At 44.4% G+C, this 22,149-nt stretch overlaps 1 protein-coding gene across 1 annotated transcript in view; it reads left to right on the top strand.

The window, feature by feature from the left end:
* The first annotated feature begins 978 nt into the window (after nucleotides 1-978).
* Nucleotides 979-22,149, top strand: part of tmem131 (transmembrane protein 131) — a 23,648-nt gene continuing 2,477 nt past the window's right edge. Inside the window, exons 1-35 of the mRNA XM_060066703.1 lie at nucleotides 979-1,665; nucleotides 2,946-3,066; nucleotides 3,461-3,577; nucleotides 4,524-4,646; nucleotides 5,102-5,182; nucleotides 5,952-6,087; nucleotides 6,900-6,956; nucleotides 7,174-7,232; nucleotides 7,389-7,491; nucleotides 7,672-7,780; nucleotides 8,131-8,284; nucleotides 8,769-8,936; nucleotides 9,430-9,540; nucleotides 9,715-9,849; nucleotides 11,147-11,251; nucleotides 11,372-11,458; nucleotides 12,023-12,172; nucleotides 12,507-12,582; nucleotides 13,172-13,286; nucleotides 13,645-13,783; nucleotides 14,418-14,527; nucleotides 14,615-14,687; nucleotides 14,895-15,043; nucleotides 15,453-15,595; nucleotides 15,884-16,070; nucleotides 16,161-16,346; nucleotides 17,495-17,608; nucleotides 17,931-18,385; nucleotides 18,676-18,980; nucleotides 19,185-19,570; nucleotides 19,681-19,796; nucleotides 19,934-20,113; nucleotides 20,567-20,714; nucleotides 21,087-21,178; nucleotides 22,034-22,118. Of these exons, the coding sequence (XP_059922686.1) occupies nucleotides 1,538-1,665; nucleotides 2,946-3,066; nucleotides 3,461-3,577; nucleotides 4,524-4,646; nucleotides 5,102-5,182; nucleotides 5,952-6,087; nucleotides 6,900-6,956; nucleotides 7,174-7,232; nucleotides 7,389-7,491; nucleotides 7,672-7,780; nucleotides 8,131-8,284; nucleotides 8,769-8,936; nucleotides 9,430-9,540; nucleotides 9,715-9,849; nucleotides 11,147-11,251; nucleotides 11,372-11,458; nucleotides 12,023-12,172; nucleotides 12,507-12,582; nucleotides 13,172-13,286; nucleotides 13,645-13,783; nucleotides 14,418-14,527; nucleotides 14,615-14,687; nucleotides 14,895-15,043; nucleotides 15,453-15,595; nucleotides 15,884-16,070; nucleotides 16,161-16,346; nucleotides 17,495-17,608; nucleotides 17,931-18,385; nucleotides 18,676-18,980; nucleotides 19,185-19,570; nucleotides 19,681-19,796; nucleotides 19,934-20,113; nucleotides 20,567-20,714; nucleotides 21,087-21,178; nucleotides 22,034-22,118 (5,003 nt within the window). The 5' untranslated portion in view covers nucleotides 979-1,537. The remainder of the gene's footprint in view (nucleotides 1,666-2,945; nucleotides 3,067-3,460; nucleotides 3,578-4,523; nucleotides 4,647-5,101; nucleotides 5,183-5,951; nucleotides 6,088-6,899; nucleotides 6,957-7,173; nucleotides 7,233-7,388; nucleotides 7,492-7,671; nucleotides 7,781-8,130; nucleotides 8,285-8,768; nucleotides 8,937-9,429; nucleotides 9,541-9,714; nucleotides 9,850-11,146; nucleotides 11,252-11,371; nucleotides 11,459-12,022; nucleotides 12,173-12,506; nucleotides 12,583-13,171; nucleotides 13,287-13,644; nucleotides 13,784-14,417; nucleotides 14,528-14,614; nucleotides 14,688-14,894; nucleotides 15,044-15,452; nucleotides 15,596-15,883; nucleotides 16,071-16,160; nucleotides 16,347-17,494; nucleotides 17,609-17,930; nucleotides 18,386-18,675; nucleotides 18,981-19,184; nucleotides 19,571-19,680; nucleotides 19,797-19,933; nucleotides 20,114-20,566; nucleotides 20,715-21,086; nucleotides 21,179-22,033; nucleotides 22,119-22,149) is intronic.

The raw sequence follows: 22,149 nt of genomic DNA, 5'->3' as shown, positions 1-22,149 counted from the left end.
AAACTCAAGGATACCTAAATGTAGTAGTACCTACTACCCAACTGTAGTTCTTTGGTTTTAACACACTCTCAGCTTGGAGTCAAATACCCTAACTATAAACTATCCTGCCATATTTACATACTTCAAAAGTCTCATGTGTAAGAATCAGCCCCTCCCAGTTAGTAGGAAAAAAACTAAAAGCGATAACAGAGTTCTGTCCACTCAAACTAACTATGCTACTATGGCGCAATCAAACAAGCTGGCGGGGTGGCGTGATTGGGAGGGTTTTTGGGAGTGGCAATTTTATCATTGTTGTATTCTTTATTGACTACAGATATGTCCAGGTTATGTTAGGCTACAAGCTAGTTGAAACAATTGTACATTGTCACTTAAATATGTAGAGATTCACTTTAAGGTCTTACAGGGCAGCAGTACACTTTCTGCTGTTCCTCCTGTTTCATATACTGCACTTACTTTAAACTCAGCCTCTTTAATCCCAATTCTCTCTTTTTAACATTGGACAAGATCAACTGTGTCACTGTGAAGTTGAGGAACCAGCCCATGATTTCATTTTGCTCTCTCTTTCTGGGATTATCCCCTGAGGGATGGAAATGCAACCCAACTACATTGTCACAGCTAGAAGATACAGCTACAGCCAGCATACCATTGTAAATATTGCTAAGAGCTAACAGCTAGCACCCAGAGCTACAGCTAGTATATTCCAAGAACCTAAAGTTAGCGTATTGCAGAACAGTAATAACTAAAATGCTACCATCTATGACTAGCAGATATGACAATTTTCTGCAGTTTGCAAATATAGCTAACAGCTATGGCCAACAAGCTTTCTCATTGACATAGCCTCCTTCACTATGCACTGTATTTAGCACATAGTGCCAAATATAGGTTTATAAGATGAGGCTTTATTAAAAACTTGAATTCCTTATTGGGGATTAAGAAAAAGGTTACCTTATATGTATTTTTATTAGAAGTTGATAGCAGTTCAGTTATTGCAAACATTTGAGTTATTAATGCAGAATGTTGGATTGGAGCATCCGTGCATGCACTATTCCGTGCCTAACACCAATTTCCATAAAGTTTGCAAAGGACTCAACCAAAGCTCGCCTGTGTTGCATGGTGGTAGGGCTGATGTTTTCATTGGTTCAGCCCAAATATGAAATGAATCTCTGTAAAGTGGAGCCGTCTCTTGTTCAGCTGCTCTGCCTGTTGAGCTAGTTTGGTGAGTTTCTTTAACCGCTGTTTTTTTCCTCATCTATAATCACGGTGTGATCCATTGTCATCATTTGATTTCACAGCAGTAGTTCTCCTGACAGGACAAGGCAGTGCTACAAAAGACTACTGACTTACCCGCTGAACATTACCAATAGAGAAGGAGCTCAGTCAATTGTTTAAGAGGATGTCCAGAGTTCCCATTCCAGGGGGGCTGTTTACAGAGGAGTAACACATGGAAGACATTCCAATGGATCACATCACATCAGCATGTTTTTAGGACATCTTCTGTCTTTTCGGCTGTAGCTGTGTTTCCTGAACGCACAGCAGCATGGACACAATGTTTGCCCACTTGCTGTCTGTGCTGTGTGTGCTGTGTCTATCACCTCTGGTGTCCTCGAACACGCTCACCCGACGTGCCATACGCTTTGAGCCGGCGATGCTGGACTTCAGTGAACAGTGAGTAGGTCGTCTGAGTGATGTAGCCCACAGCTCGAATAATAGTGCTGTTTGCAAAGAGAGTGAGGCTCTTATTCAGTTGGTGAAATTGTGCCCAGGGAGTTATAGACAATTGAAGAAAGAAGTTAATTTGTAACTCTGTTTATAACAACATTTGATCTATTCTGATATTTGTCCTTTTTTGAGTCACGGATTTGCAGGCTCACACAAAAATGCTCCACATATAGTGTCATTGTGCTGCTGTTCCCGTGGGCAGGGTATTGACAAGGTTTTGCACCACATACACACACACACACACACACACACGCACACGCACACGCACACGCACACGCACACGCACACACCATAGTACAGTATTTCTATTATTAATTCTTGTTATGCCTGGAAGGGTTTTAAATTACTGGACTGTTGCCAGAGAGCTAGAAAAACGCTGTGATATTTATGCATGCATTATGCCAATGATTCACAAAATCTCACATTGTACGACCCCATTTTAACCTACTGCAATACAATGAATGAATGACAACGATCTGAAACATACCTTGAGACTTTAAGAGAACACTAAATGCAAATAAAAACCGACTTAGCTGGGAGAGGCGTAACCGTAGCTCCAAGAGCTTCAGGGGCCAACACCCATGTGGCTGTGGATCAGGTGATCCCTTTTCACCTCGTGCCTCACCTGGTTCAGCGCCAGCGGCAACCTGCTGCTGGGAGCTAAATATCACAGGAGCACGGGATCACATGACATCATCATGTATTAGGACTGAAAAGTCAGTGCTCCTCCTAGCTTCCAACATGGGCTAACCCAGTCACATTTAATTGTTAACTAACTCTGAATGAGTTGCTGACTGTTTAACTTTGAGTAAGTTAACTTTGAGCAGGTCAACTAGTCAACTCAGAGAGATAACTAGTAAGTCTGTAACTTACTTAGAGTCGGCTCAGAGTCAGTCATGACTCAGTCTCTCTCCCACTTGAGTGTATTCATTTGGATAAAGTCTTGAATATCTAGACATCAAAACATAGGCTAAAGAATCATTGTTTGGTTAATGACAGATGTAGTGAGTGTGAAGAAGCAAGGACTTGAAAACGGAAGATATCCGCTAAATATAAAAAAGGTTCAACAATCGCACCCTGACACACATCAGTTCCTCTTATTTTTACTCGCCCTGACAAACATCAGTTCCTTTTTGACAATGAGAAGTTATCAGTTGGTTCCACTGTACACTATTGGCCATGATCTTTATATGCGTTCATCTCATTCTCACACTCTCTATCTGCAGCCCTGTGGGGATGCTCAAGATGGAGAAGGTGCACCTCCACAACCCCGGCTCAGAAGAGATCAGTCTGATGTCCATATCAGGCTCCACAGCACACTTCCATGCATCCTTCTTCAAGCACGCTGTGAGTATCTGCAACCACACTGCCTATAGTCCGGAACTACACTACCCAGGATGCTTGGGGGCAATCTGTTTCTGTTCTTCTGATATAAAATGTGTATCAGGTGTTCAGAAGTGAATCACTACACATCAGCAAGTTGGCACGGTGGCCAATCTGATCATCTTCCTGTAATCCTTTTTCGGTTATTTGATGGATAGTAATTCTGAGCCTAACTTATTTTATCCCTCATTCAATAGTTTTCTTCCATGTTGTTTGTAGTGAAAATTTATAGTCTGATCACCATACTATAAATCGTAAGACCGGTCGGTCGTCGTCATCGCCTCATCAATCCTCTAACACGGTAAAGTCAAAGGTCGCCTTTGTTATATTTATGTTTGTCAAACTCTCTTTCGACCAGATACTGCCACCAGGAGGAATGACCTCGTTTGATGTGGTGTTCCTGGCCCGCGTGGTGGGAAACATAGAGAACACTTTATTCATCAACACATCACATCATGGTCTGTTTGCATACCAGGTAGGCAGGAAACATGCTTTCTTTTCAAAGTCATTATGTGGCCTAATGGACGATTATTGTATTCGTTTTGTTGTATGATTGTATTTTATGATTCATATTTATTCAATTAGCAAATGCTTCTGTCCATAGAGACTGATAATGAATTCAGATCCATGTCAATAAGGAGTAGGGGAAAGAAACTCAGAAACAGGCCTATAGTGATGAGGGTGAGACAGTACAGAACAAGTCTTTAAGGAGCAGGAGGGGTTAGGGGTTAGGGGTCAGTGGTCATCTTGCTCGGCAGGTGGACTGTGGATATTGGGTTTTCAACCCAAAACATTCCAATTGGGAGTCAAACAGCTTTTCCACTAGACTAACCTGTTCCATTTTAAAATCAATATTATATTTATACAATTATTATAATAATCAGTGGTCAATCTGTATATTTGGTTCATTCGTTTCTGCTATTCTTCTAATTTTGATAAGAAAACCTTCCCAGTTACCTCATGTTTTGTCTCATCTTTACTGGTATTGTGTGTGTGTGTGTGTGTGTGTGTGTGTGTGTGTGTGTGTGTGTGTGTGTGTGTGTGTGTGTGTGTGTGTGTGTGTGTGTGTGTGTGTGTGTGTGTGTGTGTGTGTGTGTGTGTGTGTGTTTGTGTGTGTGTGTGTCTCTCTGTGTCTGTGTCTCTCTTTGTCTGTGTCTCTCTGTGTCTGTGTCTCTGTCTCTCTGTTGCTGTGTCTCTGTCTGTGTCTCTCTGTCTCTCGTTGTCTTTGTCTGTGTCTCTGTCTCTCCGTGACTCTGTCTCTGTGTCTGTGTGTCTCTGGGTCTGTGTGTGTGTGTGTGTGTGTGTGTGTGTGTGTGTGTGTGTGTGTGTGTGTGTGTGTGTGTGTGTGTGTGTGTGTGTGTGTGTGTCTGTGTCTGTGTCTCTCTGTCTCTCTGTCTCTGTCTCTGTCTGTGTCTCTGTAGGTGTTTGGGGTGAGTGTTCCAAACCTCTACAGACTGAGGCCCTTCACCGTGCCCCAGGCCCCCGTAGACGAGCCTTCCTCCCCTCTGATGAACCTCCAACCGTCTCACAGTCAACCTCTTCAGGCAAGCCACCGCATGGAGCACGTATTACTAGATATGAACCTCAGAAATAGGATCATATTTCATGCAATTATGTGTGCCTGTATCTTTACGGATGTACCTGTATGTCTACAGGTGTACCTATAATGCCATCATCGCTGATTCATTTCTGTTTTCAAATTCAATAAAATGCAGTATCATCAAAGGACAAAAACTATTTTGAGAAAATACAAAAATGATGTGAGAATGAGGAATATAATCCTGTTTGGTCAATGAATACAAAACAAAAATAAAAACGGCCACATACCGTAAGATTGTAGTTACTTTAAAATTAATAGATAATTAGTAACTCTAGATAATAACTATAAACATAAAATGAAATGACGTGATCTTTTGGCATGGTCTTGATTGGCCAGTGTGACAGTGAGGGTTTCATGTTTGTGAAGTGCTTCATGAGGTTTCCTGTGGCTCTCCACCAGGTGGTGGAGATGTACTGCAGTGGAGCAGACTTACATCTAGAACTGCCCACAGGCCAACAGCCACACACTGAGGACTTATGGGTATGCTTTCAGTCATTTGGGGTATTTTCCTGTAAGTAACTCCATTATAATATAGAATGGTTCTTTACAATATTCATTTGTATTATTAATTTTCATACTTTGTCCTTTTATTTGATGTCTTTGTTATGTGTCTTTGATTAGCAACCAAAGTGATCGATCAATCAAATGTATTCATATTCATAGTATTATTAATATGAATAAACAATTTTAACTCCTATATTTTCAATTCAGATTGACAATGATTTAAAGTTTCATGCTTTAACAAACTCCACAAAAAGGTAAAAGATTAAACTTAAAGGCACCCAGTGCAACTTTCGAGGCTTAAAAATAAACATTCAATTTCTAGTCTTTTTTACACGTAGTAAGTTTCAATAACTCCATACCATTACATACCGACATTTAAGCAGCAAAGATGAGACATCGTTGTGTGGTGAGAACTGATACAAAATCGATAACAACAACAATGCCGCCATTTTCTTTATTTTTTGTAACCTACAATAAATAAAGCAGGCTTCCAGTCAATGGAAAAATGGCATCTCCCCACCGGCGATTGTTGTTGTTCTCAGTTCTCACCACACAACGACGTCTCATCTTTGCTCCTTGAATGTCGATATGTAATGGTATGGAGTTATTGAAACTTACTACGTGTAAAAAAGACTAGAAATTGAATGTTTATTTTTCATTGAATGTTTACATAAAGTTGCACTGGGTGCCTTTAAGTACTGTATAAAAGGAGCATTTGAACACAATTCTGTGATTCTCTTTGCAGGAGCTTCCCCCGTTTGAGAAGAGAGCGAGCTTTGTGTCTCGGCATGCAGACGACCACATGTCTTTCCTGGGGGTGAGACCCACCACCCCCAGCCCGGACCAGTCCTCCGTCCCCCCTTTGGAGCCCTCCTCCGACGGTACAGACCCCTCGATGCCTCTGGACATTCACAACATTTAGATACTGGGTGTTACAACTCCCACTGTCTAGGGGTAGCGGGGGAGGTAACGAATGTTAAAATTAACCGGGTTATGGGTGCAGATGAAGAAACAATCGGTGGGTGAAACAATAAAGGAATGACAACAGCAACGGATAAGGTTGAACATAGGTTTAATGGGGCTGATTGCAAAAACACAACAGTAACATACGACAAAACCAGCGGCCGGGCCTTGGGACTTGAGTGTTGCCAAAGAAAAGACGTCCAACTTGTTTCTTAACGGGTATCGTGTATGCTAATCAGTAGGGAGGCTCCAGGATTAAATATATTGGTCTATACTGATAATCAGAATCAAAAGATAAAGGCTATTTTCGCTGTGACGGTGGAAGTCAACGGTGAGTGTTTGAAAAACTGAATAGCACAAAAAAAACCTGGTTGGGCCCAAGGGTGTAGTGGTGAAATAAGAGGTGGGTAAACTATGAATACTTAGATCAGTGATTCGCAACCAAGGGTAGTGCATTTACTGTATTAGGAAGTAGCTAAACTCTGTTTAGTGTGGATAAACTCTGTTTCTGAAATTTCAGAGGTGGGTAAACTGCGTTTACTTGCGTTTAGCCTATACAGCCCTGGTTGGGCCTAAATATTGGCCTTTTTGACGGTATTTGACGTTGTAAGAAATTTTGGACGATATTGGACCATGTACATTGACGGTAGAAACATTGATGTGTCAGCTTTGGTGAAACTTGATGAAACTTGGATGTGTGCTGGTCACTGCTACATATGTTGTGTTCCAGCTCCTGCAATCTACTCCTCCAAAGAGGTGCTTGACTTTGGAACGCTGCGGGCACAAGGTATGGGGCTCACTGATGGTGGTGGGGATGACGAAGATGATGATGATGAGGATGATGTTAATAAGTACTTCCAGGTGTTCTCCAGACCCCTAATCCATCTCTTTCTCTCCCTCACATTCCATCTCTCTCTCGGTTTCTCTCTCTCTCTTTCTCTCTCTCTCTCTCTCCTCTCTCTCTCCTCTCTCAATGCTCTATCCTCTCTTGTTTCATATCGTAGATCGCCCCAGAACGTTGAATCTCCTTTTAAACGCAGGAGCAGAAGATGTTGGGATCACAGTAGGTTCTCTTGTCCCTGTATCTATTTAAACAATATATATTATTTAAACAATATCTGTCTTTGCTCTAAATCAGGTTCTTTATCTTTAATTTCAACAATATATGTCTTATTTCTGAATGGAGTTCTTTCCCTAATGTTTTTTTATTAATTTACAGAGTGTACGAACGTCACCATCAAACGCAGCGATCTCAGTGGAATTTAAGGGGGTTACTCTGAAGGAACGAGGATACACCAAAGTCGCGAGTATAACTTTTGATCGTGAGTACTTAAATTGCTGGCTCTGTTCGGGATGATTTTTGTCATGTTAACATTAACCAAGTTACATCAAAAAAGTTAAAAAGGGACGTTTGTTTCTTTCAAGCTGCAAGGGTCCTGCGTGGGATTGAAGCTGCCTCTGAGGCCGCAGGGCCGGATAACGCTGTGTTTCCTCCTACACAGCCTCTAAAGCAGCAGGGCCAGAGCAGTCGTCTGGTAAGATCACGGTGAAGGTGACAGAGAGGAGTTATCCCACACTAGAGATCCCTTACCAAGCCAACGTGCTAAAAGGGTATGCTACTTTACTACTTTCAGTGTTTTGAGTTTTATACAGAACAAAACTTATCCTCGAACCGATAATACTGTCATGGGTAGGATGGTGTATGGGTTATTGTGTTAAGCTGAAATGTTTTTGATTCAATGCCCGAAGTCCACAAAGCTTTATGCATAGGTCACCTTTAGCAACCCTTCATGCTACTTGATTACATGCCTGCTAAATGACCCAATAATAGTAATAGTAACTCAACTTCAATCCAGTTAAGTTCAGGCTTAGCATTTCATCCAAGCCTGGCGTGTCAAGTTTCTTCCATGATTTCTGATTTCTAACCCTATTCTTTTTTTTTGCCATGCCTTCTGTTGCAGCTACCTGAGTTTTGAGGATGCCACCACTCTGTTTCACATCAGGAACAGTCCCCTGGACCCAGTGGTCAGACCCATCTACCTCACAAACACCTTCGGCTACCCGGTCCAGATCCTAAACGCTTCCCTTAAGCTGGACGCCACAACCATGTTCACTGTGAGACCTAGAAAACTCTAACCCCTACTTGCTCCTTAACCACCTGTCTAACCCCTCCCTAATCCTTAAACACCTGTCTAACCCCTCCCTAATCCTTAAACACCTGTCTAACCCCTCCCTAATCCTTGACGAATTGCCTAACCCCTCCCTAATCCTTAACCACCTTTCTAACCCAGCCAAGTGTCCCTGTACTGTCTAACCCCTCCCTGCTACTCAGTGACTTATCTCTGTACTGTCTTACCTCTACTTTCTCCATGACCTGTCTCTTTATTCATTGTCTATCCCCTACCTGCCCCTTCATGACTTGTCTCTGTATTCAGTGTCTGACCCCTACCTGCTCCTTAATGACCTGTCTCTGTATTCATTTGTCTGACCCCTACCTACTCCTTGATAACCTGTCTTTAGATTTATTGCCTAACCCCTACCTGCCCCTTAATAACCCGTCCCTGTATCCACTGACCAACCCCTACCTGCCCCTCTCTAGGTTCAGAATCTGAGTTCGGTGGTCCTCCCACCTCAGGGGTCCCAGTACGTCTTCTCGCTGGTCTTCCAGCCTGTCCGTCCGTCTGTCCTCATCAACAGCAATGTCCTCCTGCACACCAACCTCTCTCGCTTCCACCTCCCCGTCCTGGCCTACACAGGCCTGTTGGAGGTAGGTCTACTGCAGCTACAGTATTCTTCTACTGCTCTCTGCTCCGTTTATGCACAGGGTCTCTATATTTGTTGTCGTTATGATTGTTATTTTATTTTCCCATTGTAATTGATCGTTGAAACTGTTATCTTTATTACTGTCCTGTACTTTCTGCCCTGGCAACTAAATTCCTGACTCGGATCAAAAACTATTTTATCCTTGATTTATATTTTCTTATTGTTTTATAAAAATAGTAATTAAAAATATTACTTAATATTTTTGTAAATAACAGAACATTAAAATCAAGACATTTATAGAAAAGACCTATAAAGGTTTTGCTTATGTTATGTGTTTTACTGAAATCATCATCTTCCTTTTGTATAACATTGGTTTTGTGTGTGTGTGTGTGTGTGTGTGTGTGTGTGTGTGTGTGTGTGTGTGTGTGTGTGTGTGTGTGTGTGTGTGTGCTTGTGCTTGTGCTTGTGCTTGTCTGTGCGTATGCATGTGTGTTCAGACCCTGGTTCTTCCTCCCAGTCTTCAGGATAGCTTCCTGGACTTTGGGGTTCAGAGTTCAACGAAAACCAGCAGCATTACTCTGGTTGTCATCAACGGTAACCCCATAGAGGTAAGGTGTTTGTGTACCCCCAACACACACACACACACACACACACACACACACACACACACACACACACACACACACACACACACACACACACACGTTGAATCAAACGTAGGGTTCTTGTTGATGACGTTGAACGGTTGATTGCTAAGTGTTTTGACCTTCTCACTCTCCCAGCTTGAGATCAAGTCCTGGCTGGTGACAGGGGACAGCTTCTCCATGGAGCTGCTGAAGACGGGCAGGGGGAACCAGTCGGTGGTGCGGGGGTGTGCTGGGGAGCTGCAGCAGGCCCCCGCCTCACAGAAGAGAATGGTAGGAGCGCTCAACGTTCAGCCAGGCCCCCTGGGTGATAGACTCAGGTCACAGGGCTTTCTTTATTGAACATGTTAAAAATAATACAAACTAAGTAATGAGCGATAAAATGCACAAAATAAAATAGAAACAAACAAATGGGATCCTCAAGATCCTAAGCAACAAATACAGTGACTGAAATAATACATTACATGAAGGAGGTGAAAATCATTTATAATTCTTCACAGAAAATAAATATTGAGTTTGAATCAGTCAGTGTCTTTGATGTTCAGCTCACGTTAAAATAAATCAAAGCTTTTGGAAAAACCAATAACAAAATTTTGGAACAGATGAACCAAAACCATCAAACAAGAAATAGAAAACCTGAAATTCATTGCTCCAGCTCATAACAATTCAATCTTTTGTTTTAGAAGATTTTTTATAGTTTTGATATTGTGGTAATTTTTTTCTTTACTGAGAGAGAGAAGCATTCGTAGCGGTTACCGTGAATTATTATTATTTATTTTGGCTGTATATTGTATATTGGTGTTATTTAAAATGATAAGCTATAATATGCAAATATATGGTCTTTGAAGAATATCGTATACATGTTCAACTGAGAGGTGACGAAATTCCTTCAGCCAAATATTGAGGCCTGATAGGTTACATCTTGTGATCATAAAGGTCATAAATTGTTCTCCTACATGTTTACACGATCTCAGATCTGAGTAACATGAACATTCCTCGTTTATGACTGAACTCTGTCTATAAACCCTACTCCTCACCTACAAAGCTCTCCACAACCTAGCCCCCAGTTATCTCTGCGACCTCCTCCAAGAATACACTCCCTCCCGCTCCCTCCGCTCAACCTCTGCTGGACTACTATGTATCCCCACATCACGACTCACTACAATGGGTGCCCGGTCATTCAGCTGTTCAGCACCCAGGCTCTGGAACTCCCTCCCCCCACACATAAAACAGTCAGACACCATTACAACCTTCAAGTCACAACTCAAAACTCACCTGTTCAAACTCGCACACAACGTCTAACTGATCACTGTTTTGATTGTTTTTTTGTTTTGTCTTGTTTTTGTTTTATTTATTTCTTATTGCTTATGTTTATTTATTTATTTATTTATTTTTCCACAATGTCTTGTTTTTTAAAAAATGTATGATGACTATATGCTCTGTAAGGTGACCTTGGGTGTCTTGAAAGGCGCCTCTAAATTAAATGTATTATTATTATTATTATTATAAATCACCTGTTGTTATGAGCTTCAGGCCAAATCAGTCACCTGCTACATGTGTCCATGTGTAGGTGATACTAGCGTCAGGCTACTACGCAGCGTTCAGAGTCAGCCTGATAGATAACAGCCTCAAGGGAACGTATGAAAGAGCCGTCCACATCACCACTGACTACGAGGTACGAGGTCCCTAAAGTGACAACGTCCTATACGCCTTTTTCATTTCAAGGATGCAGATATTGATTATAACTGTTATTATAATAATAATAATAATAATACAAATATTTATGACATTTCAGATATTGACCATACCTGTGAAAGCCCTTATCGTCGTGGGAATGCTATCCAGTAGTCCCGAAAGCCTCAACCTGCCCCCCTCCTTTCCTGTGAGTAGCCTCTGATATAGGAGGGAAATCACTCACTTTTACATGGTTTTATTATATATATATGGTCCTGATGCATGTTATACTTAAAGTTTGATATTCAAAGATTTTGTATGTTCATCTTCTATTGATGGAAATGATGACATTATATCAATCCTTTAGTCCTAAAGTTGAAAATAGTTGGATATAGTTAAGTGACCAAAATGAAACACATTCCATTCAATAAATGTGTTTGTTCGAGTGTGTCTTGTGTGTATGTGTCTGTCTGTCTGCCTGCCTGCCTGCCTGTCTGTCTGTCTGTCTGCCTGTGCCTGCCTGTCTGTCTGTCTGTCTGTCTGTCTGTCTGTCTGTCTGTCTGTCTGTCTGTCTGTCTGTCTGCCTCCTGCCTGTCTGTCTGCCTACCTCCTGTCTGTCTGTCTGCCTGCCTGCCTCCTGTCTGCCTGTCTGTCTGTCTGTCTGTCTGTCTGTCTGTCTGTCTGCCTGCCTGCCTGCCTGCCTGTCTGTCTGCGTATCTGTCTGCCTGCCTCCGGCCTGTCGGTCTGCCTGCCTGCCTGTCTGTCTGAGCAGGGTAAGGTGGTGCACCAGGGCCTGGTCATCCAGAGCTCCTTCAGACAGCCGTCCGAGCTGCGGCAGGTGGTGTCTCTGACCCAGGACCCGCGCTTCACCCACAGGAGGCTCCGCAACGCACGCACCCTGGAGCCCCGCCGCCGCACCAAGGTCAGACCTGCAGCCGCACCGCGGGACTCTGTCCCCTAATCCCCAGGAACGCACAGAGCACACAACGCCTCAATGTGGGGAGCAGCTCCAGGATCCAGATCACATCGGAGGCATGCACTGATGCACAAAGGCCAAACGTATTATACCCGCCTGATGGAATGAAGCAGTTTCTGTTGGTTGATTCCTAAACAAAGATGGTTAGAACCTGACTAGCAAAGTGAGTGTGTGTGTGTGGGAGGGGGGGAATGTGTGTGTGTGCGTGCGTACGTGTGTGGTTTCCTGCAGTATAACCAGTATAACCATACCTCTCCCCTCCCCCCCAACTCTCTGACAGGTGGCCAATATATATTTTGACGCCGGTCTGCAGTGTGGGGATGACTGCTACGTTGGCCTGCCCTTTGTTCTTAAAGGTGAGTGTTGTTAAAATGGCTAAGGTTGTTTGCCTCCGACATGCAGTACATTACAGTAAGCCAACACACATTCTCCAATGATCAATTCATTTCCATTTTCTTTCTTTCTTTAGCTGGTCACAGGTAGGCTGGTCACAGGTTACTGTGGTGGCGAGTAGCCATCAGATTGTAGCCCTGCAATAGATTAAGATTAATGTCTGTCTCCTCCGTTCTCCCTCCCTCTTTTCATTCTCCCCCTCTCCGTCTCTTCTCTCCCCCCCACTCCTCCTTTCTCTCCCCTCTCTTCTCTCTTTCCTTTCTTGACCTCTCTACCCCCTCCACTCCTCCCTCCCTCCCTCCCTCCCTCCCCTCTCCTTTCTTGACCTCTCTCCCCCTCCCTCCCCTCCCCTCTCCATTCCTGACCTCTCCTCACACCTCTCTCGACTCCTCCCTCCCTTCTCAACCTCCCTTCTTGACCTCTCTACCCCCTCCACTCCTCCCTCCCCTCTCCTCTCCTCTCTCTCTCTCTCTCCTTTCTGAACCTCTCTCCCCCTCCCTCCCATTTCCTCTCCCCCTCCTTTCTTGACCTCCCTCCCCCTCCCTCCTCCAGGGGAGTCCATGCCTGGTGGTCTGGTGTTGCAGGAGGACATCTGGGATGAGGACGTTGACCTCCTCCAGAAGCTCCTGGGACGATGGAACGACCTTGTGGATCGCTCGGGACACGAGTAAGACCCACTCAGACCAGCGCTGCAAGATTTTCAAAATGGCTTTTAGCGGCAAATCACTCACACCTGGTGGTATATATGTCAAAAAGAGATAAAAACATTTTATAAAAGCAAGATAAAGATATATACAATATGTCTGCATGCACATACAGAGTACAGCAGTATAATTGAAAGAGATACATATTCAATAAATAAAATAAAAATAGATATATGATAAAGAGTAGCAGTAGAGGCGTGTGTACTTGGGTGTTTTCTGTATTGCTTCATTAGTTATCGTTCGATTCTACAGCTCACCGACCGGGTTTCCCCGCTCATGACCCGTCCAACAAGGTGATCTGTCCCTTTTCTCGTGTCGCAGGATCAAGGCAGTGTTTGAGGTGAACTCCGAGCTGCAGGAGAACTTTAGGTCAGAGGTAGTGGCCAGGCTGACCTGGCCGTCGCTGCTGAACTCCACCCACCGAATCGTGTTTCCTCTGACCAACGCCAACAGCTCCTCGGTGAGATCAAAACCCCTGGCTGGTAATCCTGCCATCTAATTCTTCAGTCAGGAAGGATGTGTCACAAAACCAAACACGAGACCGACCTTATGAGGTCTTTATTGGTTGCATTAAACAGGAAGGTAATGTTAGTATTTTCTTGTCTCAACGTAAATACTGCCACCTAGTGTTGGACCGTCTAACTAACTTGCACATTCCACATATTATCACACCTCACCTCATGCTATTACAATCTTCACATTCCATGGTCCAAATAGTGCACATTTCTGCAAAAACTGTACAGCTTTTTCATTTCAAGATAGATACATTTTGCGTATTCTTTATAATTTAAAATTAGTTATTTATAATATGTTTTTATGGTAAATATTAATATTTTTTGCTTGATTCTTACTATGTTTATTGTTATTAAACAGACATATTCCTAGTATGTGTCATACTTGCTTGGAAATAAAGTAAATTCTGATTCTGATACTTCTGTGAGCTGGGTTCTCCTGTTTAATTATAGTTCTGTGAGCTGGGTTCTCCTTATAACCATGGTTCTGTGAGCTGGGTTCTCCTTATAACTATAGTTATGTGTGCTGGGTTCTCCTGTATGAATATGGTTCTGTAAGCTGGGTTCTCTTGTTCTGTCCAGGATGAGGAGGTGGTTCTTGCGAACCCTGCTGATGTTCCGGTCTTCGTTCAGCTTCTCCCCCTGGCTCTGTTCCCCAGTCCATCCGTGTTTTCTGGAAAGCTGGCCGACAGGTCTGAATTCTCAAAACACAAAATCTGTTGTCTGATTTCATTTACTTTAAGTAACTCAATATTTACCCCACTGTCTCCTACTTCCAGGGTGCCGTGGGCCAATTTATCCAACATCAACATTGACACCAAAACTCTGGAATTCCACGTGCACCAACATCCAGTGAGTCTGATGATATAAACAATAAGAAAATGGCCATTTATTTGAATGGGATTGAAAACGAAGAAGCAGTTTGACGGTAACGTGCGCGCGTGTGTGTGTGTGTGTGTGTGTGTGTGTGTGTGTGTGTGTGTGTGTGTGTGTGTGTGTGTGTGTGTGTGTGTGTGTGTGTGTGTGTGTGTGTGTGTGTGTGTGTGTGTGTGAATAAAGTCAGCACCAGAGAGCAGTGGTCCGGGGTTCCAGGGACCCTCCCCGTCCTTGGTCCACAACATGCTCCTCCAGCCGGGAGAAAGCAAGTCCTTCAGCGTGAGGTTCACCCCCAGCAGCAACCACAGCGTCTCCTCTCTGCTCATAGTCCGGTACGCCCTCTTCCCCGGAGACCTCCCCCACACACACCAAAGAAACGGGGTTCGATCCCCGCATGGAATACCTTGCGCGCTACATTCCTGTAAAACGGGATGTTGTAAAACCAGAACAGTGGGATGCACAATGGCATCTCTGAATGCATTCAGGAACTGTATGACCGTATTGTCCAGTTAATATCCTTGTGCAGTTGCTATTTGTATTTTTGTGTTCTATTTTGTGTTTTGTAATCTCTATATTTCCTTCTTCACTGCACCGACACATCAAGGAATAAGTTCCTTGCATATTTAGAGTTGCCTGGCGATAAACCTTTATCTGATTCTGACGAAGTTGGGTTGAACCTGGAACTAGTTGGGTGTACCTCACAAAGTGGCCGTGGAGTTTATATGTTGTGTATCTGTTCAGGAACAACCTGACTGTGATGGACGTGTTGCTGCTGGAGGGACATGGAGTTCGAGAACACCTTAGGGTGGGTAAGAAGACCCAAGGACAAGATGGTTACCTCAGGTTCAAGGTGACGGAAGCCCTCCTCAGACACTGCACCAACCGTGAGTTCACTTGTTCATTTATCCCAGATCGGAAGTTCACTTGTTTACATGTTTGAGCATTAGCTGATGCTAGATCAGAACTCTCTCTGTTTTTGAATATTGGACAAAAATACTAAATCCTATTTTATAGGCCTAGATAATATTTTTAGTTTGATAGTTACATTAGTTGTTCAAAATATAAAACCTTGTTGTCAGAAAAAAAAACCCTTGTTGTGGATCACTGTCCATCCTAACCAGTCAGTTATTCAGCTGCTCGTAGGCCTAAGTTCCGGCTGTGTTTCATTCCAGAGACCAACCCGAAGGAGCCCACCCATTCTCTGCGACGATCCTTCAAGGTGGAGAACGCCGGTGTGCTGCCGGTTCACGTCACGTCAGCGCAGATCAACCGACACGCGTGTGGAGGACACGGCTTCACCGTGCTGGACTGTCAGGATTTCATCATCCAACCCAACTCCTCCAGAGAGCTCGTCATACTGTGAGTGGGATGTTTATTTAGGGCAGTTCCTGTTTAATTTTGCTTTTAGTTTTGTTTTTGCTCAGTGCTTCGTTGAATGCCTTCATCCAGGTTCACTCCAGATTTCTCTGCGTCTCGAGTGATCCGGGAGCTGAGGCTGGTAACGCGTGGAGGTTCAGAATTCGTGTTTGTCCTGAATGCCTCGCTGCCCCACCACATGCTGGGGGCCTGTGCCAAGACGCTTCCGCGACCAGCCTGGGAGTGGGACTTCTGCTTCTGGATCTCCCTCGTCATGAGGTGGGAGCCCCTTGGTGCCAACACTGCCTCGGTCTCCTTGACTAGAGCACCACTCCCTTGCTGTGCTTGACCAGCTGGTTCACTCAGTGAACACCTGTGTGTATGTGAATGGGTGAATGTGTATAGGTATGGGTGTTTGAGTGGGCGAATGTATCTGTAAGTCAGTGTATGTGGATGTCTGTATGAGTGTGTGAGAAGGTGAGTGTGTGTGTGTGTGTGTTAGAGTGGGCGAATGTGTGTGTGTGTGAGTCAGTTAATGTTTACGTGATTGGGTTACTCTGTATATAAATGGTTGAATATGAGCGAATGTGAGTTGATAATTATCGAGGTGAGTTTAGGTGGCTACTGAGGCTAGATAGACTGTATTTCCCCAGCAGTCTATGCTAGGGCCCGACCGATTCATCGGCCTGCCGATTTAATCGGCCGATTATAGCCTTTTTGAAAATAATCGACATCTGCCAAAAAGACGCCGATTACAACCGATTTTTTTTTCTTTTAGAAATGTTATTGCGCTTAGTATCCTGCAGATTGCGCTCCTACTCGCCTTGCTAACTAACAACTTTAGCTGGAGTAAAAAAGAGTAGATTGAATTTTACCGTACAACATGAAAGCATGCTCGCTCAGGCAGCTGCGCGCTTACCTCACCAATGTACACAAGACGCGTTGTTTGAGCATGTTGTGCCTGTTTTTCTTTAGGTCCCAGGCCATGTTAATTTGTTATACTGTAGACTCTAACGGTGAGACCATACTGCTCAGCACGCACGTGTTAGTCACTGCTCACGAGCGCAGCACATTGGGAGTTAGTTATTTATTTATTATTTTACATTACACTAATTTTTGACTGTAAATGTATTCTAAAACACTCAAAGGTTCTGCATTCAATTCACATATTTGTCAAAAGTGTTTAAAGTATATTTAAGGTATCAAAAACTATGTTTTATAGCCTTTTTTTTTTTTTTTTTTCGGCCGATTACATCGTAATCGTAATTTTTCTCTGAAAATAATCGGCATCGGCATCGGCACTCAAAAATCAATATCGGTCGGGCCCTAGTCTATGCACTCACATGCCACACTCACATGAGATGATCTCCCCAAGCCTTCTTGTGATGAATTTATTTGAACGGTCCTTGCCCCAATTCTCCCTCCAGTTTCATGTTGCTGCTGGTGGGATTCATGGCCTACCTGGAGGCCCGCAGCCTTTGGGAGACGTTCACAACTCATCTCTCCATGGAGGCTGGCAGAGAAACTAACAGCCTAGCGCAGTGAGTCTGTCCCGACCAGGGGCGTTTCCATACTAGTTTAATGGGCCTGCTGGTCCGGCATGGCCCATAATAACGTGGGAGGGAAGAACGTTAACTTCACAAAGATTCACTTACTTTGTCAAAGAAACGAGTTGTCTCAAGTCCCAGATTGAGTTGATCTTTGCCCTAATAACTTGATAACAGCTGTTTGGTCTGTCGTTCGTTCTGCACACTACCAGCTAGTGACCTCTGTTTTGACCTTTACATTTATTAATAACCAATGAATAATAATAAATACATGATACGTGTTCCCAACTACGACTCAACCTCCTCCTCCCTCCAGTTCCAACGGCCCCCATGGCCCCCCGCTGACCTCCAGAGGGTTCTACGGCCCTGGGGGCGGGGCCTCTCATGTGGGCGGTCGCCACGGCAACGGACGCACCTTACCCGATGTGGGCGGTCCAGACAGGAAGTCCAGGGCTGGCGGTTTATGTGCCATCGCACATTGGGCGACTTTCTCCCAGCCGGCCAATGGGAGCGCCTCAGGCTCATCTCAGCCGGCCAATCGGAAGGCTCAGAGCGGCAGGCAGCCACCAATAGTGGGGATGGGTGAGGTTGAGGGTCAGCCTGGAGCACTGATTCCAGAGAAAAGAGAACTGTGGCCAGCGGAGGACGAGGAAGAGGAAGAGGCGGAGGAGGAGGAGGAGGAGGAGGATGAGGAGGAGGAGGAGGACGCAAGTCTGCCGGGGGTCTTGGAACCGGACGAGGAGTTCAGCTCTCCCCCAGAACAACAGCCAGGTACCTGGGTTTACTACTTATACCCAGCAGGTCGGACTACAAGATACCTCTCTTATATACCTTACAGATATCTTACATGTGGTTTTATATTTGCACTGATGGTTGTCGAACATTGAAATGAGGGTTTGTTGCTTCTCCTTCCATGTATCTGGGGTATCTTGTTGCTAGGCTGTGTATTTTAATCAGGTATGATACTATCAGGCTGGAGATTTATTTCAATGGGTTTGTGTTTTGTAGTCTGATATGATCATACCGTACTGGTTTCCAAAGGTTGTGTCATGTTTCTGCAGAACCGGAGCTCATTGTGAAAGTGCAAGTGAAGACCAAAGAACAGAAGAAGAAGAAGAAGAAAAAGAGGAAGAAGCGGAAGGAGGAGAAGAAAGAGCAGGAGGAGGTGGAGGGGGAGCAGGGGGAGGGGGAGGAGCAGGAGGGGGAGGAGCAGGAGGGGGAGGAGCGGGAGCAGGAAGACGATGCGGCGGACAGGGAAAAGAAGATCAGGACTCATGGAGAAGGACTAAAAGACCTACAGGACGATGATGCCTCCTCCACCACCACCGACACCTCCACCACCGACCTGGAGGCCTTCATCAGAGAGGTACCATTATACCATTAGGGAAACATGTCCAAGTAGTGAACTCTGGTATCGATGTCTGATGGTCACCAATTTTGCAAACTCATGACTAGACCGACTAATACGCAGGCTCCAGCTTGGTGACCAGCTCATTTGTTTCTTATATCCATGAGTAGTGCGCTAGTGAGATCTGTAAGTTCATTTATTTGCATGTTTACTTTGATCCAGGAACCGGCGAGGAAGAAAGGAAGGACTGTGAGCTTTGAAACCGGAGAAGAAGAAACGGAAGAAATCGGAAGAAAGAAATCGGATCTCCATGTCGCATCCAAAACTCAGAAACCGGGAACTCCCAAACCAGACAGCCAATCGGGAACACAAACCAACACAAGAGACAGCCAATCAGGAACAGAAATCAGCAGGAGTGACATCCAATTAGGAACAGGATCCACCACCAGTAGAGAAACCCAATCAGATACTGGATCCGTCAGGAGAGACAGCCAATCAGATACAGAAACCACAAGGACAGACAGCCAATCAGGAACGGGAACCCCAAGTACAGACAGCCAATCAGGAACAGGATACCCCAGGAGAGACAGCCAACCAACCACAGCTAGGTGTCTTCATGTCGTTTCAAGACAAGAATGTCGATTAAGTTCCTTTCTCTATGTAAATATAAAACTGATATTGCATTTTACTGATATGAAATCTCTATTCTCTGCTCCAGTCCTCTAGAGCTGTCCAATGTGCCCCATGTGGAGACTAAAGACCAGACCTTCCCAGCCAGCCATCCTCAGACTCCCTCCAGTGTCCCGAAGAACAAAACCTCGCCCCAAAACAGCTGTAGGCCTTCTTCAGTCTTATCTGAGCCATTGCTGTGCAGCTTTATGTATTTACAGCACACTTTGTAAAATGTCCCCAGGATTCTACTATAATTTGTCATAAGTTGTACTGCAAGTCATTTTCAACTCTTTCCACAGTCTCCCAGCAACAGGAGGACCACCAGCTCCCTCAAATCTCGCCGCAGCCAGGCAGCCCTGTGCCGGACCTGGACTGCTGTAGAAACCACCTCCCAGAGCTGGACCACTGTGTTTTCTACGAGGACGGGGAGAACCTGGACCCTCCTGAATGGGATCTTCCCCAGTTTGCTAGTGGCAGCCGTGAGTCTATTCCTGCCTTAAATCGATCTTTGTCACCACCCTGTCATTTCCACCATGTCATCCCCACTCTGTCATCCTTGTGATGTCATCACTGCTAAATCATTAGCGCTCTGTCACGGCCACGCTCTCATCACCAGTATGTCATTGTCAATCTGTCATAACAGTCTTGTCATGACCATGTGGTCATCACCATTCTGTCATGACCATGATGTCATCATCACCCTGTCATTGTCACACTGTCATTACCTCGCCTCTCTGTCATACCCATCCTGGCATTGCCATGATGCCGTCATCCTCAACCCCATGTCCTAATCACCCCTTACCAATCTATACTCACCGGTCTATATATGATCACAATCATTGTTATTTATTTACAATGTTCGAAATCGTCGTACACATCATTGAATAGACAGGATTCATCAGGGTCTTCCTCTGTGTTCTGCACCACAACAGAGGTAGCCACTCTTCTGCAGATCTCTTTGCAGACCAGGAACACAGAACACTTCCTAAGGAGGGCCATGATGGGGCTTTGCTCCCCTCCGCCTGGACTTCCCGCCCCTCTGCCCGTTGACGGTTACAGAAACCTTCTGGACACCACAAGGTTGGTAGGCCTGATGGTCCTTTGGCTCAGACCAACTATTATCATCTGCTTTTGACAGCAATTGATTTGTACCGCACCAGAGGTCACTGAAGTCCATGCTTTAGGTTGATTATTAATTTTGCATCAAATAGCTGTTGGAGGAATGCAGTCATTCAACAAAGAAGTAACATTTAGCCTTTATCTGTTTGCTCGACAGCTATAATATTTCTCAGGAAAATAATATTGTTGCTCTGCGGCTATTTGGAGATATCTTAATGAACAGTGTATAATGTTGGCCTCTCCCTTAAGGGTGTGAGCTTGGGCTTGCTAATCCAATTTGTGTAACGCGTAAGTGGAGCCGCAGAGCATCTGAGACCTTGAGCTTTATCCCAGTGATGAAACCAGGAGGGCACCTGGGACCGGTCGGATCCAGGAACAGGACCACAGCTCTGCTGCACTGCCCGCCGGCTACGACCGGAGTCCAGGTGAGCAGAGGACCCCAGGGTGCTGGTTAACACGCTCACCTGTTGACTTGGGATGAAGTCAAACTCTCCCTGCAGATGGTTGTGTTGTTTTTTTTTTTAGGGCAGGATAGTGTAGTGGCAAGAACGACTCCAAGCCGTTTAAGTCATCTTTTTAACGAGATGCCCTGACCGCTCTCTGCTCCTTAATGACGTGTATCTGATTGCTGAGTTTAAATTGCTTTGGATTAAGTGTTCAAATTACTTTATTCCTCTTCTTTATTCTTAACCTATCAGTCTTAACTGCTTATTAATTCAAGGAGTACTATATTAGTATGTGTCAAAGGTATGATGTGTAGCATTTCGACATTCAAATATCTAAAAACGACTAGACCTATGTTCTATATCTTTTTTGAGTCTTTTCAAAAATGTTCAAATCAGAGAGATTTCTTACATTTCTTCGTGGTAGTTGAATAAATGCAGACTCTTTACCTCCAAAAACAGGAGACAGTTATCAGGTAGAGACCTATTTGTTTATATTATATTTAAATATCTATGTAATATAATATACTTATGTGGCCCATATCAGCCACCAAGCTAATGGTACGGTAACGTTCTAATGTTACCACAACGTTCAGCACACTCAGTTATTTATAGTACGATTGTTTTGACCACGAATTATAAAAAACACTGGGCCACCACGCACCATCACGTGAATTGTGGTGTAGGCAACAACTGCCTTGTTCCCACGCTGTTTCACAACGTCAACAAACGTAAGTCTTTTGTCATTGTTTAGACTAAGATACCCCCAGCAGCCGAAGTTACATGTGATATATTATTCCACTTGTTGGGTTCACTCATGTCTTAACATCTCCTCAGGTGCTCCTGGGAAGTGGCGACCAGAGAATCCAGCCCACAGAATCCTGACACACACCACCTCAGTGGACAGTTTCGGGTCTGAGAGGTATCCCAACAACCTCACATTAAGGTCACTG

Source organism: Gadus macrocephalus, chromosome 12 (genome assembly GCF_031168955.1).
Source record: "Gadus macrocephalus chromosome 12, ASM3116895v1".
NCBI classification, from domain to species: Eukaryota; Metazoa; Chordata; class Actinopteri; order Gadiformes; family Gadidae; genus Gadus; species Gadus macrocephalus.
This window is presented reverse-complemented; position numbering and strand designations above follow the sequence as displayed.